Here is a 15,757-nt window from a genome sequence, read left to right as displayed (position 1 = left end):
CAAGGTCATTTAATTGAACGTCTCCATTTTACAGAAGAGGAAACTGAGGCCCAGTAAGGGCTTTGCCCAAGTAAGCTTGGAGTACAGGTCTTCTAACTCCAATACAGACTTTCCCTTTCTTCTGTTTTTTAAAAAAATCAATACTGTTTTGTTTTGACACAACAAATACTTCCTAACGAACACCCGAAGAGCCAAAGTACCTTCCCCCAAAACAGTTAAGCAAAACTATCCAGTAGTGACTGGTAACTGATAGGATGGGTTGATCTCCACTCTTGTCGTCTGTCACTTGTTACTGGAAAGGAAGCCCGTGGTCTCTAGCTTCCATAGGTGGGTTCCAACATTAGCCGTTGTATTTGATGTCTTTGTGAGCATAATGTTTATTTGCATCATCATATTCGCCGTGTGCATTGTTCTTTTGGCTTGGCTTTATTGACTGTGTAGGTAGTCCAAATTTTCTCTGAATTCTTCCTGCTCATTCATCCTCACAGGATCAGGGCCCTTTTCCACAATATATGATACCACTGTTTACTGCTAAAATCTTTTCCAGTATTATATGGTTCTCTAAACCTCAGTTTCCTTACATATCCAGTTGGAATTTTTTCCCAAAGCTCTGAATGTTCTAAGGGCCCTCCTGACATATTGTGTCCTAATATTCCTCCTAGCTCTGACACTCTCTATATTCAGGTCCCTCCCAGCTCTGACAGTCTGTGTTCCAGGGGCCCTCTCAGTATTTCCTAAGGGCCCTCCCCACTCTGACATTCTGTGTTCTAGGGGCTCTCCTACCTAGGCGCTAAAGTGGATAGAGCACCAGCCCTGGAGTCAGGACGACCTGTCCTCAGATACTTCCTAGCTGTGTGACCCTGGGCAAGTCACTTAACCCTATTTGCCTCAGTTTCACATCTGTAAAATGAGCTGGAGAAGGAAATGGCAAACTGCTCCAGTATCTTTGCTAAGAAAACCACAAATGGGGTCATGCAAAATCAGACATGACTGAAAAGACTCAACAACAAACCTCTGACATCCTTCTATGCTGTCACCTTCCTCCCAGGAACACACTCTCTGTTTTTCTCCCTCAGGTGCCGGTGAGAATGGTAGCAAGGCGCTAAGACCATGTCCCACACCATGACATGTTGGCTTCAGCTCCTAAGCCTTCATCTGGTGCTCCTGAACGGGGCTCCAGGGGCTGGCTGCCCAGCCCGATGCGAGTGCGCCCCACAGCTCCGGTCTGTGGTGTGCCACCGCAGACGCCTCACTGCCATCCCAGAGGGCATCCCCACAGAGACCCGAATCTTGGAGCTGAATCGAAACCGCATCCGCTGCCTCAACCCTGGCGACCTGGCACCCTACCCGCTCCTTGAGGAGCTGGACCTGAGTGAGAACATCATTGCCCACGTGGAGCCGGGTGCCTTCGGGAACCTGCTGCACCTGCAGACACTGCGCCTGCGGGGCAACCAGCTGAAGCTCATACCCCCGGGTGTCTTTACCAAGCTGGGAAACCTCACCTTGCTGGACCTGAGTGAGAACAAGCTGGTCATCCTGTTGGACCACATGTTCCAGGATCTCAGGAACCTGAAGCGGCTGGAGGTGGGGGACAACGACCTGGTCTTCATCTCCCAGCGGGCCTTCTCCGGGCTGCTGGCTCTGGAGGAGCTTACGCTGGAGCGCTGTAACCTCACCACCCTCTCTGGGGAATCACTGGCGCACCTCCAAAGTCTCGGAGCTTTGCGCCTGCGATACCTGGGCATCCCCGCCCTGGAGGAGCACAACTTCCGCCGCCTGCCGGGTCTGCTCCATCTGGAGATCGACAACTGGCCCCTGCTGGAGGAGGTGGGTTAGGCTTCCTCGGCCTGGGCGGGGTGAAGTCACAAGAGGGAGAAGGGGCAAAAGAAATTCCTAAATCCAAAAAATAAAATCTTTCAATTCTTTAGAGAAGCGATGTGGGTAATTTTCAGGTAAACTCTTTGGGACAGGAGCAGTGGGGTGCCATAAAAAGAACTTTGGATTTGGGGTCAGAGGCCCTGGGTTCAACACCTGTGTGCCTTGGAACAAGTGATTTCACCTGCTACACCTCATTTTCATTATTCACGTTGAGGGTGTGGGGTCAAGTCCTGACACTGCCATCCACTACTAGCTGTGTGACCTTGGGCAAGTCAAGTCAACAAGCATTATTAAGCATTTGATAGGTACCTAAAGAGGCAGCTAAGTGGCTCGGTGGATAGATTTTGGGGCCTGCAGTCAAGAAAACCTGAGTTCAAATTTACCTCAGACACGCACTAGCTGTGTGACCCTGGGCAAGTCACTTAACCTCTGTGTACTTAAATTCACTGGGAAAGGAAATGTCGAACCTCTGCAGTATCTTTGCCAAGAAAACCCCATCTGGGGTCATGAAGAGTCAGATGTGACTAAATGACATGTACCTAAGCATTAGGGATACAAATAATGGGACAAAGACTGTCCCTGCCCTCAGGTAGCTCACAGTCTAATGAGGGAGGTAACAGAGGGAAGGCACTAAGATTGAGGAAGACTGGGAAGGGCTTTCTGTGGAAGGAGAGATCTTAGTTGGGATCCAAAGGAAGATGGAGGCCAGGAGCAGAAAGAAGGAGGAAGAGCATTCCAGGCCTGTGAAAATGCATGGTCTCATTTCCCTTATCTAGAAAAGGAGGGGGTTGGGCTAGATTGGGGCATCCAAGGAGGAAATGTGATATTATTGGAAATACCACTGGCCTGGGAGTCAGGGAGAACAGGTTTCAAGTACAGACTCTCTTCCCTTAACTAACTTCCTGTGTAACCCTGGACAAACCCAGGACCAAAATCTGTGTCTCCAGCAACAGCAAAGCCCCTCCACTGCTTTATGCCTCAGTTTCCTTATCTGTAAAGGGTATCAAAGGAGGGGATTGGGTTACATTTTTTCCTAAGGGCTCCTCTAGCTCCAATGTTATTATTAGAAATCCACATGTGGGATTTTTGTTATCTATTTAATTATTTTCAGCTTCATTTAAATTACTAATTAAGCCAAGGCTGCTAGCATGACATCTGGTACTAGGTAGTTACACAACTGTTGTGGCAGGCAGATGTTTAGACCCTGCAGACTCCTATGTGCTAGCTAAATAGGGAAAGAATTTTTGGCTAAAAATCTCAGGAGGGCCACATGTGGTAGACAGGCTGCAGATTGGATATCTGGGGATCAAATAATTTATAAGGTGCCTTCCAGCTCTGACATTCTGTGCTCCCAGATGAGGGGAGTTGAAGGGTGATTGCTTTTTGATGGCAGAAGAAAAGATTTGTAAAGAGCACTTCAGGGCTTTCTCCTCCCCCCAAGCTGAACAAGTCTTCTCCTTCCTCCCCCACTCTTCTGTTTTCCTTCCTGTAAAATTAGGGAGCTGACCTAGGTGAAGTCTGGAGCCCTGCCAGGCCCAGAACTGTATTCTCAGGTCGTTTCCCCCTTAGCTCTGACGTTCTGTGATATGTTCCAGGTCGCCGCCAGCAGCCTTCAAGGCCTCAACCTGAGCTCACTGTCGGTCACCTATACCAACATCAGCGCGGTGCCAGCCGCGGCTTTGCGTCACTTGGCCTACCTCACCTCCCTCAACCTCTCCTACAATCCCATCAGCACGGTGCCACGGGGCTCCTTCCGCGACCTGGTGCGGCTTCGGGAGCTTCACCTGGCTGGGGCTCTGCTGGCCGTGGTGGAGCCCCAGGCCTTCCTGGGCCTGCGGCAGATCCGCCTGCTTAACCTCTCCAACAACCTCCTGGCCACGCTGGAGGAGAGCACCTTTCACTCTGTCAACACCCTGGAAACGCTGCGCGTGGACGGCAACCCCTTGGCGTGTGACTGCCGGCTCCTCTGGATCGTGCAGCGGAGAAAGACGCTCAACTTCGACGGGCGGCTGCCCTCCTGCGCCACGCCCGCCGAGGTGCGAGGCGACGCCCTTCGAGCCCTGCCCGACTCCACCCTCTTCGAGTACTTCGTCTGCCGCAAGCCCAAGATCCGGGAGAGGCGGCTGCAGCACGTTACGGCCACCGAGGGCCAAGCGGTGAGCTTCTTCTGCCGGGCCGAAGGTGAACCGGAGCCCAGCATCGCCTGGGTGACGCCCCAGCACCAAGTGGTGACGGGGGCCAGCGGCGGGAGGACCCGTGTGCTGCTGGGCGGCACGCTGGAGATCCGGGAGGCGCAAGCCCAGGACAGCGGGACCTACGTCTGTGTCGCCAGCAATGCCGGCGGCAACGACACATACTTTGCCACGCTGATGGTGCACCCCGGAGCCAACCGGACCCTAGGGCCTGGTGAGGCGGGCGACCTGGCCGCTCGCAATGACACCCAGCCACCCCGCTTCCCTCTGGACCTTACCACCATCTTGGTGTCTACAGCCATGGGGTGTATCACCTTTCTGGGCGTCGTTCTCTTCTGTTTCCTCCTGCTCTTTGTGTGGAGCCGGGGCCGGGGTCAACATAAGAGCAATTTCTCTGTGGAATATTCCTTCCGCAAGGTGGATGGCCCCGCGGCTGCCGCTGGCCAAGGCGGTGCCCGCAAATTCAACATGAAGATGATCTGACTCCTCCCGGCCACCTGGGATGACCTCTTCCCATCAGCCCCCTTCCTGCCTCCCTCCTAACTGGGTGGTCCGATGTTCCCTCCTTTCACCTGCTCCGTGGTGTGAAGAGGGGTGGTTAGCCCTGGGTTTGGAGTCAGAGGACAGCCTGGGTTCGATTCCCAGTCCTACCGTTTACTAGCTATGTGACTTCGGGGAAGTCCCTGCCCCTCTCTGAGCCTCAGTTTGCTTATCTGTAAAATGGGGGAAGGGGAGATCAAGTCTAAGGTCCCTTCCCTTTTGACTTTAAATTCACTGGTCGTATGATCCTTCTCTCTACTAGAGAGTAGACCTCCAAGGGGGAAGGGGAAGGTGTCCACTCAGAGGCACCGTGGCTGGGGTAATGTGATGTGGGGAAGGGGCGTGTAATCACCCCAGTGTCTTGAGGGGGAGGGAACATGGAAGAGATTTCCATGCCTGGGAAACTCAAGGCCCTGGCTTCCAGTGAGGAGAACCTGACCTCAGAACCTAATCTCCCATCTACCCACCTCCTGCAGGGCCTGGGTGAGTGTTCCCCACCCTACCTTAACCTGTTTTTTTTAAAAAAAAAAATTATCAACTATGCATTTCTCAAAGAGTGGGGAAGGAGAGGGGAGACACAGCCAGGGCTGGAGGAGAGGGATTTATTTCCTTCTCAAAAATAGAAAAATGCCTTCTGGCAGAGATGCTTAATTTTTTCCAGGATGCATTTCTAAAGGGTTTTCAGCCAAGGTCTTCTGAGCTCTGATGGGGCTGCAGCTCTGGGAAAGACAGGAGATGATCTGCTTTGCCTCCCTGTTCTCCTCATGCCCTATGCAAAACTTAGGTCTCCCAGAGAAGGGGATGGATGGGGTTGAGACATCCTGTGGCAGCTCTCTGCTGCAGCTTGTGGGGCACACAGGTGAGAAATCAGTAAAGCCCACCGGCAACACTGGGGGCTCCCACCTGAAGCAGCACCTATAGCCCATGTAGGGGGTACCATGCAGTTTCCACCCACATCATACTCAGAGCACATCTACAACTCAAACTCAGAGCCCCAGTGACCATGGAGCCTCCACCTAGGGGGCAAATCGAGTTGCCCAAGGTCAGCCACGGGGATGAGAGTGACCTTTGCCCCCAGCATCTCCTATTCCATCTTCATGGCTCATATTCTCCCATAGGGCCCTATGGGGGATGGGGGAAGACTGACATAGTGAAAACCGAAGTAGAAGGAACATGGGCTCAGCTGCCACACCACCAAAATGCTTGTATATGACCTGGTAAGTGGTCTGTTAGCTTTGTGGTTAGAGCTTCTCTGTAAGACCAAGTCACTGCTTCAAGTTGGTGAGTTGACTTTGCCATATCATGTCCCCTGCCTCCAGCCCAAGGCCTGAACCCATCCCCAGACTAAGGCCTGGACCCTAGAAGACAGAGGAATGGGGAAGGGGGTGGGTGTTGTATAGTCCCTCCCCACTGCTAGGGATGTGTTTAGAGGAGGGTGGTCTGGATGGGGAAGGCACTAATTGAAGGCCACACTGTAGACACCCCCCTTCCCCCCAGTAAAAATGCTTTTCAAAGAGTTTCTTCCAGCAGCATGGGGAAAAGGGGAGGGGGGGAGCTTGTTTTTTGTAAAACATCCGGTCTAGCCCCCTCGTTTTTCAGAGAAAAACAAGTCTCAGAAAGGTTAAGTGAGCTGTGTGGGGGAGGGGGAGAAGAGGGATGGGATGCTTGTCACTGTCTTTGTTCTTTCTCAGTAGTCAGGGTTGGGGGAGCTTCAAAGGCCGGCTCATCCCACTTCAGTCCTCATTCTGCTGCTGGCTGTTTCAGGAGAACGGGGCTGTGGCCTCAGTTTTCCCTCTGCATGGTGGAGCTGATGGTGGGCAGAAGATTTAGACAACCCCAATTTATTTCTTGTCCTGAGTCACTTCTTCATTTTGACTGCCCCAGCATGGCTTTTCCTGTCACAGAGCTGGAGCCCTCCCTTTGGCGACCACAGGAAGTTTGCTCATTGGGAGGAAGCACTTTTTAAAAAAAATTATCAATAAAAAAGTAGAAATTATAGTTACCTTTCTGTTCTCCAGAATCATACTGACTATGAAATGTTAAAGCAGAAAGAGGCCTTGGAGACCATCATGTAGGGAGGCAGGGTGGTACAATGGAAAGAACAGTGACTCAGGAGTCAGAGGACCTGAATTCAAATCCTGCTTCTGATGCTGACTACCACTGTTAGCTTGGGCAAGTTGTGTAACCCCCCTGGGCCTCAGTTTCCACATCTGTAAAATGAAGAGCTTGGACCAGATGATCTCTGAGGTCCCTTCCAACTTTACCACTTGTGACACAAACCCCTTATTTTATACCTGGAGACTGAGTCCCAGATAGGTGAAGTGAACCTCAGATTCAGAAGTCACAAGAGGAAAAGGAGGCTGATTAGCCTAGGGATCTAGTAGGAGGGGCTCTCTGCCTTCTAAGAGTTACAGCCCCCCAGTGACCCATGGGCAATCCTGAGTGCTGCCACCCACCCATCTGCAGCGGCCCAGTAGCCCAATATTCCAAGCTCGGGGTTCCTGCAAAACAGTTGTCAGGAATCAAGGAAGTCCAGCAAGGGGAGACAGGAGGAGCAGAGAGAAGTCCTGAACTGGCACCAGGGCTTGAGATGAGGAAACATGGGAATCAGAACCTAGCTCTACCATCGACTGGCTGTGTGACCCTGGGTAAAACTCTGCCTGCCCCTCTCTGGGCCTCACTTTCTGCTGTATAGAGGAGAGTTGGACTAAAGTCTCCCAGGCCCTGATTTTGGTTAAAGCGAAGCAGAGACGTAGTTCTTCCTTTTAGGGGGTATGCCGGGTATGTCCCTAGGGATCCAGAGATGAAAGTTGGTGGAGCAGAGGAGAGGCAAAGCTGCTAACAAAGACTGGTATGACCATCTCAACTCTAGGGAAAGCAAGGGGATGGGAGGGAGGACAGAGTAGAGAGTCTAGGCACTGGGCTGCTAGGCAGAAATCCCAATAGCAATGGACATGGTGAGTGAATTAGGACGAGTCATCCTCTCTGGGCCTAATTCTTCTTTTCCATAAAATGGGAGAATCCAACCTTCCTTCTTTCTGCCCTTGGCAGAGAACATAAATGAGGCTTTTTTTTTTTTTTTTGAGACAAGAAGTCTTGGATCCCTTGGGGCCAGAGAATTGATTGATTGTGGGCAGACACAGGCCTCAAAACAGTGGACTTTTCCCCATCTCCATCTGATTTTTCTCTCTTTTGGAAGAGGAAGTGAGTTAATCCCTTTTTGGCCCCCTCCCCCATAAAATACCTTGTCCCCACACTTGATTTTCTGTATAAAAGCATGTGTGATCTCTCTAAGCCCCCACTGGCTTCTGCCTCCTTCTTGGGGTATATATGGTTGTGGAAGGGAAGTGAGAAGGGGCAAACCTAATTGAGACCATATTTCATTGTATGTTCAGAGACATCAGGCATCCCATTCATCACAAAAAGGGCAACCCCAGTCTCTGTTCTTAGAAACAATAAGGAGCTGGGCCCTGAAAACCTAGGGAAGGAAGTTCTCAGAGTCTTGCCAAGGGGTCTCTCCCTTGTCCCCCCCACCCAAATCTATGAATGGATCATTCTTTTAATTAATTTATTTTGATTTATCAATAATCACTTCCATATGCTTTTGAGTTTAAAATTTTTCTCCCCCTTTCTCCCCACCATCCTCCCCAAGACGGTGCACAATCTGATATAGGCTATACATTTACATTCCTATTAAACATATTTTCACATTAGTGATGCTTTAAGTAAAAATTAAAACCAATAGGAGGAACCATCAGAAAGAGGAAACAAAACTCAACAGAAGAGGAAAAAAATAGCAATTCAACTTCCATAGTTCTTTCTTTGGATGTGGATAGCATTTTCCATCACAAGGCCTCTGGAGATGTCTTAGATCCTTGTATTGCCGGGATGGGTTAAGTTTATCAATATTAGTCATCACACAATGTGGCTGTTATTGTGTACAATGTTCTCTTGGTTCTGCTCACTTCACTCAGCATCAAATCATACAAGTCTTTCCAGGTTTTTCTGAAGTCAGCCTGTTCATCATTTCTTAGAGCACAATAGTATTCCATCACATTCATATACCACAACTTGCTCAGCCATTCCCCAATTGAAGGGCATCCTCTCAATTTCCAATTCTTTGCCACCACAAAAAGAGCTGCTATGAGTATTTTTGTACATGTGGGTCCTTTTCCCATGTGTGTGATCTCTTTGGGATGTAGCCCTAGAAGTGCTATTGCTGGGTCAAAGGGTATGCATATTTTTATAGCCCTTTGCGCATAGTTCCAAATTGCTCTCCAAAATGGTTGGATCATTTCACAACTCCACCAACAATGCATTAGTGTTCCAATTTTCCCACATCTTCTCCAACATTTATCATTTTCCTGTTTTGTCATGTTGGCCAATCTGATAGGTGTGATGTAGTACCTCAAAGTTGTTTTGATTTGCATTTCTCTAATCAATAGTGATTTAGAGCATTTTTTCATATGACTTTAGATGGCTTTAATTTCTTCATCTGAGAACTGTTTGTTCATATTGAATGGATCATTCTTGAGCAGCAGAACTCTTATATGTTCAGTTAGTAGAAAGGTCCATCAGGGAGTGGAGGAGTCCAGGGTGGGGGAAGTACAAACAGGACCATTGTTGCTGTAATAAATGGGATTTCCCTCATGCAGCTGTGGGAAATGGGGTGGGTCCACCATGGTCAGATCTTCCCTGGAAGACTGTGTTTTCTTCTGGCCCCACATTTCGGAGAGGATGTCGACAAACCAGTGTATGTCAACAGGAGGGTAACCAGATAGGGGAGGGGACTGGTTGAAGGAACTGGGAATGTTTAGCTTGGAGGGAAAAAAAAAAGATGTAGGGGGGGATGTGAAAGCTCTCTTCAATGTCATGTGGAAGAAGCATAGGACTTGTTTTATTTGGCTTCAAAAGACAGAACTAAACAGGGGGTGGAAACTGTAAAGAAGCTGATGCCAGCCCAAAAAAGAAATCTCAACATGAAGAGTGGATCAAAAACCCTATGAGGAAGTGAGTTCCCCATCAATGGAGGTATTCAAGCAGAGACTGGAGGATCACTTCTCAGGGACATTGTAGACAGGAGGTTTCCAGTTAGTCTATTAGTATTTATTAAGTGTTAGCTATGTGCCACACACTAAGCTTTGGGGATAGGAAGAAGGGGAAAAACCAGTTCTTACCCTGAGGGCTGGGAGAGAACAAAATTTGAACAACTCTTTGCAAACAAGAAATCTCTATGATAAATTGGGGAGGTGGCCTCAGGGGAAAGGCACTAGCATTAAGGAGGGTTTAGGATTGATTCTTGTAGGAGAGGAGATTTTGGCTGAGACTTGAAGGAAGCCATGGAAGCCAGGAGGCGGAGATGAGGAGGGAGAGCTTTCAAGCATGGAAATGTCCTGAGTCATGAGATGGAGAATTCTGTGGAGGAATAATAGTAAGGAGGACAATGGCACTAGAAATACCTACCGGTGAGTAAGGCGTACGAAGACCAGCAAAGTAGGAAGGGGCAAGGCTATGAAAGGCTTTAAAAGCTAAATGGAATTTTATATTTTATTCAACTAAATGGGGGAGGGGAAAGTGACATGGTCAAACCTGTGCTTTAGGAAGATCCCTGACAGCTGAGTGGAGGATGGACTGGAGTGGGGAGAGACTTGAAAGGCAGGGAAACCCACCGGCTGGCTATGGCAATAGTCCCAGCTCGAGAAGGTGCACCAGGGCAGAGAAGAAAAGGGGGCATATGGGAGAGGTGCTTCGAAGGTAGAAATGTCAGGACCTGACGATTGGAAATGGAGGGGTAGGGTGAGAGAAGGTGAGGAGTAGAGGTTGATATCTAGGTTGTGAGCTTGGGTGCCTCATAGAATGGTGGTACCCTCAACGATAATAGGGAAGTTAGGAAGAGGAAATGATTTTGGGGGAAAAGAATGAGTTCAGTCTTGTACATGTTGAGTTTAAAATGTCTACAAGACATTGAGTTCAAGATGTCCAAGAATCAGTCGGAGAGGTAAAACTGGAGGTCATGAAAGAAGCTACGATTGGTTAAGTAGATTTGAGAATCATCAGTATAGAGATGGTGATTAAATCCATGGGAGCTGATGAGATAACTAAGTGAAATAGTACAGAGAGAGAAGAGAAGGCCCAGGACAGAGCCCTCTGGGACACGCATGATTAAAGGAAGAGAAGAGAATTGGGGAGAAGGGGAAGATAATGAGTTTGGTTTTGTACATGCTGAGTTTAAGATATCTCTGGAACATCCAGTTGGAGACGTCTGAGACGTAGTTGGAGATTCAAGACTGGAGTTTGGGAAGAAGGGATGGACAGATCCATCTGAGAATCATCTTTGTGGGAGCTGACAAGATCTCCAAGTGAAATAGTTTGTAAAGAGCCTTGGGGCACCTCCATTGAGGTAAAAATTGGACCAATTGCTTCCAACCTTGCAATTCTGATCTTAGCATCTTATCAAATTCTACCTGCTAATGCAGCTCCCCACAGTCCTCTGCCCCCTCAGCAACATCACAGGGTCCACCTGGGATACTCGCTGAAGCCACAACTTAGGGATAATGGCCTCCCCTTATTGCCTTCCAGGAGAAAGACTCTATCTATATCCTTTTTTTTAAGTGTTTTTCTTTTACTTTTTTCAATGAACAAAAATCTAGTTGCTTTTCTTCCCACCTCCCTCCCCCTCATCCCAAAGACTTTCTGTCGGGTGTGAGAAACTCCAGGCATCAACACTGCTCAATGCCCAACTTGAAGTAGGCATCATTATTTCAAAGACTGGCTGAGATGTTTGCTGCCCTCCCCTGGAGATGTCTGCATTCTGGATGCCTTGGGCCAGTCCGCTAAGGACAGCCCACTTGGGGCCCAGATTCCCCTCTCCAGGCTGCTATTCACTTCTTCCCCTTTGGATCTACCCCAGAAGGTTCCAATTTATCTTTGTTATATACCGTCTTCCTCATTAGACTGTGAGCTCCTTGACAGCAGGGATTTTCTCTGTACCCCCAGGGTTTTAGCATAGTGTCTAACACACAGCAGTCACTTAATAAATTCTACTAGACTGACTCTGACCACTGAGGAAGCAGGTGGCTGTCCGTCTGATAAGGCCTTCCTCTCTGAGGCAGACTGATCTATCTTTCCAGCAGCTCCCTGACACTGTTACACCTCACCTTCTCCAAAATAACTCACAGGGTGCTTTTCCTCCTTTTATTCCTTGATTCTTGATTTTCCTACTTCGTTTGAGTCATACCGTGGTAGAGCTGAAAGACCGTTGGTTCTGAAGTTAGAGGAACCAGATTCCAAATCTACCCCTGATGTAAGCTACCTGGGTGACTTTGGGCTGGTCACTCAGATTCTCCGCCTCGGTTTCCTCATCTATTAAATGATGGGGTTGGCCTTGAAGGCCTCTAAGTTCCCTCCCAGCTGTAGATCACTGAAACCTATGAACTTTTTTTTTCCCCTTTTTGCTAGGCAGTGGGGTTAAGTGACTTGCCCAGGGTCACATAGCTAGTGAGTGTCAAGTGTCTGAAGCTGAATTTGAACTCAGGTCTTCCTGAATCCAGGACCAGTGCTCTATCCACTGCACCACCTAGCTGCCCTAGCCTATGAACTTTCAACCACATCCAGAATTGTGTCTAGTCACTCTGGTCTCTTTGTTGTATTGTTGTTGAGTCATTTTTCAGTGATGTCTGACTCTTTGTGACCCCATTTGGGGTTTTCTTGGCAGAGATACTGGAGTGGTTTGCCATCTCCTTCTCCAGATCATTTTACAGATGAGGAAACTGAGGCAAACAGTTCAGTGGCTTGCCTAGGGTCACACAACTAGTAAGTGTCGGAGGCTGGATTTGAACTCAGGAAGATGAGTCTTCCTGACTCCAGGACCGGTGCTCTATCCACTGCAACACCTAGCTGCCCAGTTTTTACATCCCCTAGGGATTCAGGGACCCAGGAATGAAGGATTCTGGTCCCAGCCTTGTCACTAACTCACTGCATAACCTTAGATAACTCATTTCCTTCTTTGGGTCTCAGTTGCCCCATCTATGAAAGCAAGAGGTCAGGCTAGGTCAGTGGTTCTCAAAGCATGGTCCAGGGACTCCGGGGAGACCTTGTGGCCAAAACTATTTTCATAATTCTAGTTTAATATATAATGTAGTAAATATTGATAGGTGTAACCTACATAAGCAAAAGCTCTTGGGGAGTGGGATTCTCAATTTTTAAGAGGGTAAGGGGTCCTGAGAACTACTGGGCAGGGTGATTTCTCAGATCCTCTCCAGCTCCAAGAATCTACCAGTTGATAACACACATCTGCGGTACTCAATGGTTTATGGCATGGTGCCATGGAGAGGACAAGGGTCATCACCCCTATTTTATGGCTAATAAATGATTGTGTTTCCATCGCATTTTATGGTTTATAATGAGCCTTCCTCATGCTCCCTGTGAGGTAGGGACACAGGACAAATATTATCACCCCTTTACAAATAAGATATTAAAGCTCAACCCCGGACGAGGTTCCCAAAGTGCTTTACAAATACATCGGCTCCCTGGAACCTCATAACGACCGGGCAGCTTCCTCTACTCTCGCACTTGAGTTCTGGGGGTCCAAGGCTCTTTTCACCCCACAACCAGCTGCCTCTAAGTGACTTGCCTCCACTGGACAGCTGATAAGTGGCAGAGCTGGACGTCCAAGGCAGGTCTCTTCAATACAAAGCTTGGCACTTGGATCGGCTATAGCAGTCCGGCTGTCTCTCAGGGTAGGCTCACGTTCATTCCTCAGTTAATGAGTCCCTGTGGCTAAAAGTCTGACAGGGCATGGGGGGATCCTCAAAGGACAGCATTACTCCTGCCCCCGAAATAACTGCTTTGGGAAGGTGGTAGTGGCTCATTCAATCAGTCAATCAACAAGCATTTATTAAGTACCTACTATATGCTTAATAGCCAATGGTAATACAAAGACAAAAGCTAAATAGTCCCTGCTCTTGAGGATTTTACATTCTCTTGAAGAGATAACATATGTACATGTATACACATACATATACACACATTTATATATACATATACATAAGTATATGTGTATATATATGGATGTGTATGTGTGTATATACATATATACGTATGTTTGTGAGTATATATACATACACATACACACATGTACACAATCTGAGTAGGAGTGAAATGTTCCCCTTCTCTCCCCACCTGTACTAGCAAGTAACTGACATGAAACAAACAAACTGATTAGAGACTGGAAGGCCGTGGTATCTTGTAATCAGACAAAGTCATATTAAAGATCTTGTCTCTCTGAGCCTCAGGCTGGATATGCCTTTATTGGAGGCAGGAATCATAAATCATCCCAGGAGAGATACTGAGAACACAAAAGATGTAGGGTCAGAGTGTGCTCTGGCCCTAGGACTGGAAGTCCTGGACACGTGCCTGGAGAACTCTCTGTCTGTCTGTCTGATGGTCTGTCCCTCATATACACACATGCACACATGTTCAGCCACTCAGTTATAGAACCAAAGGATATCAGAGCTGCAAGGAGCCTTAAAAAGTAGACTGTCAGAGCTGGGAGGGCCCACAGAATACAGAATGTCAGACCCGGGAGGGAACTTTAGAACATGAAAGAAATATTAGAGCTAGGATGAATTTTAGAACCTGGAATGTCAGAGCTAGGAGGACCCTCAGAACAGAAAATGAAAGAAATAGGAAGGAGACTTAGAATGCAAAACGTCAGAGCTAGGAGTAATCTTAGAACATAGAACGTCAGAGGTGGGAGGGCTTGGGAGAGGCCAAGCCAATGCTCCTTTTTACAGAGGAATAAAGAGAGGGCCGGAAAGGGGAAGTGATTTGTGCAAAGTGACACAACGCAGGTCCAGGTCTGGAAACCAGATGTTCTGACTCAGTCCTGGGCTCTTTCCAAAGCACTGCACCATCACCTATCTGAAATGGGGGCTCTAACTCTTTTCTACCATGGACTAGCTATGTGATATGAAGTAAGTTACTTGCCCTCTCTGGGCTCCTATGGACTTTAGTATAAAATAGAGAAAATAGCCACAATTCCACCCATCTCCCTCTCCTGGAAGGGACATGAAGAGCAGATAAAACCAGAGACAGGAGAGAGTAAATCTTCCTCATTGCTGGGTAATCCTCCACATCCACTGCCCTTTCTAAAATCAGACAAAAGCTAAAGCAGGTATTTGGCTGTTCTGATGTCGAAAAATATGACAGATGTTTTGAAATAAGAATGAATGGCATAATAATCAGATTAGGGTGGGGAGATGTGGTTGGTGCCGGTGTTGCGAAAGGGGAAGTAGGGGAGGGTTGCCCAGCTGGGAGTGGTGGAATGTGGAGGCTGAAAAGGTGAGGTGCTAGCCTTGGTATCCTCTTTCTTGGTTAGACACCGTCCCCTCCCCAGGCCCTTGAAGTACCACATTTGTTCTGGGAACCACATTTTAGGAAAGAGGGGGACAAGTTAGAGATTTTCCTAGGGAGGTCAGCCAGGATGGGGAGAAGACTTGAGACCCAGGCTGCTTTAAAGATGCATTGAAAGAAATGGGTTTGTTGGGACAGCTAGGTGGTGCAATGAATAGAGCACCGGCCCTGGAGTCAGGAGGACCTGAGTTCAAATCCAACCTCAGACACATTAACACTCACTAGCTGAGTGACTCTGGGCAAGTCACTTAACCCCATTGCCTAGCCCCACCCCCCAAAATAATAATAATAATAATCTTTTAAAAAGAAATGGGTTTGTTTAGCCTGGGGAAGAGAACACATGCTGGTCTGTCATAGGAAAATGGGATTAAACTGTCTGCTAAATGGGCAGAACCAGGAACAATGGAAATTTCAGAGGGGCAGATTCTGGCCCAACATAAGGAAATAGTTACAGTGTGAGTCTTTTTTTTTCCTTGATAATTAATTTATTTGTTTTTAGTTTTCAACATTCCTTCTACAACTGTGATTTTTTTTTTTAGGCAATTGGGGTTAAGTGACTTGCCCAGGGTCACGCAGCTAGTAAGTGTCAAGTGTTTGGTCTGAGGCCGGATTTGAACTCAGGTCTTTCCGACTTCAGGGCTGTGCTCTATCCACTTCGCCACCTAGCTGCCCCTCCAACTGTGATTTTTGACCAATTGACTGACTTGACTGTCCAAATGGGCTGTCTCAGTAGG

At 48.1% G+C, this 15,757-nt stretch overlaps 1 protein-coding gene across 1 annotated transcript; it reads left to right on the top strand.

Annotated features, from left to right (window-relative positions):
- The first annotated feature begins 1,110 nt into the window (after nucleotides 1-1,110).
- LINGO3 (leucine rich repeat and Ig domain containing 3) lies at nucleotides 1,111-4,553 on the top strand. Its single transcript, XM_027853056.1, has 2 exons — nucleotides 1,111-1,827; nucleotides 3,474-4,553. Exons 1-2 carry the CDS (start codon nucleotides 1,111-1,113, stop codon nucleotides 4,551-4,553), a joined length of 1,797 nt encoding a protein of 598 aa, XP_027708857.1.
- Nucleotides 4,554-15,757: the final 11,204 nt, after the last annotated feature.

The sequence above is a fragment of the Vombatus ursinus genome, unplaced genomic scaffold (genome assembly GCF_900497805.2).
Source record: "Vombatus ursinus unplaced genomic scaffold, bare-nosed wombat genome assembly UNPS02009918.1, whole genome shotgun sequence".
Lineage (NCBI taxonomy): Eukaryota > Metazoa > Chordata > Mammalia > Diprotodontia > Vombatidae > Vombatus > Vombatus ursinus.
Note: the sequence above shows the minus strand (reverse complement) of the source record. Positions and strands in the feature narration are given on the sequence as shown.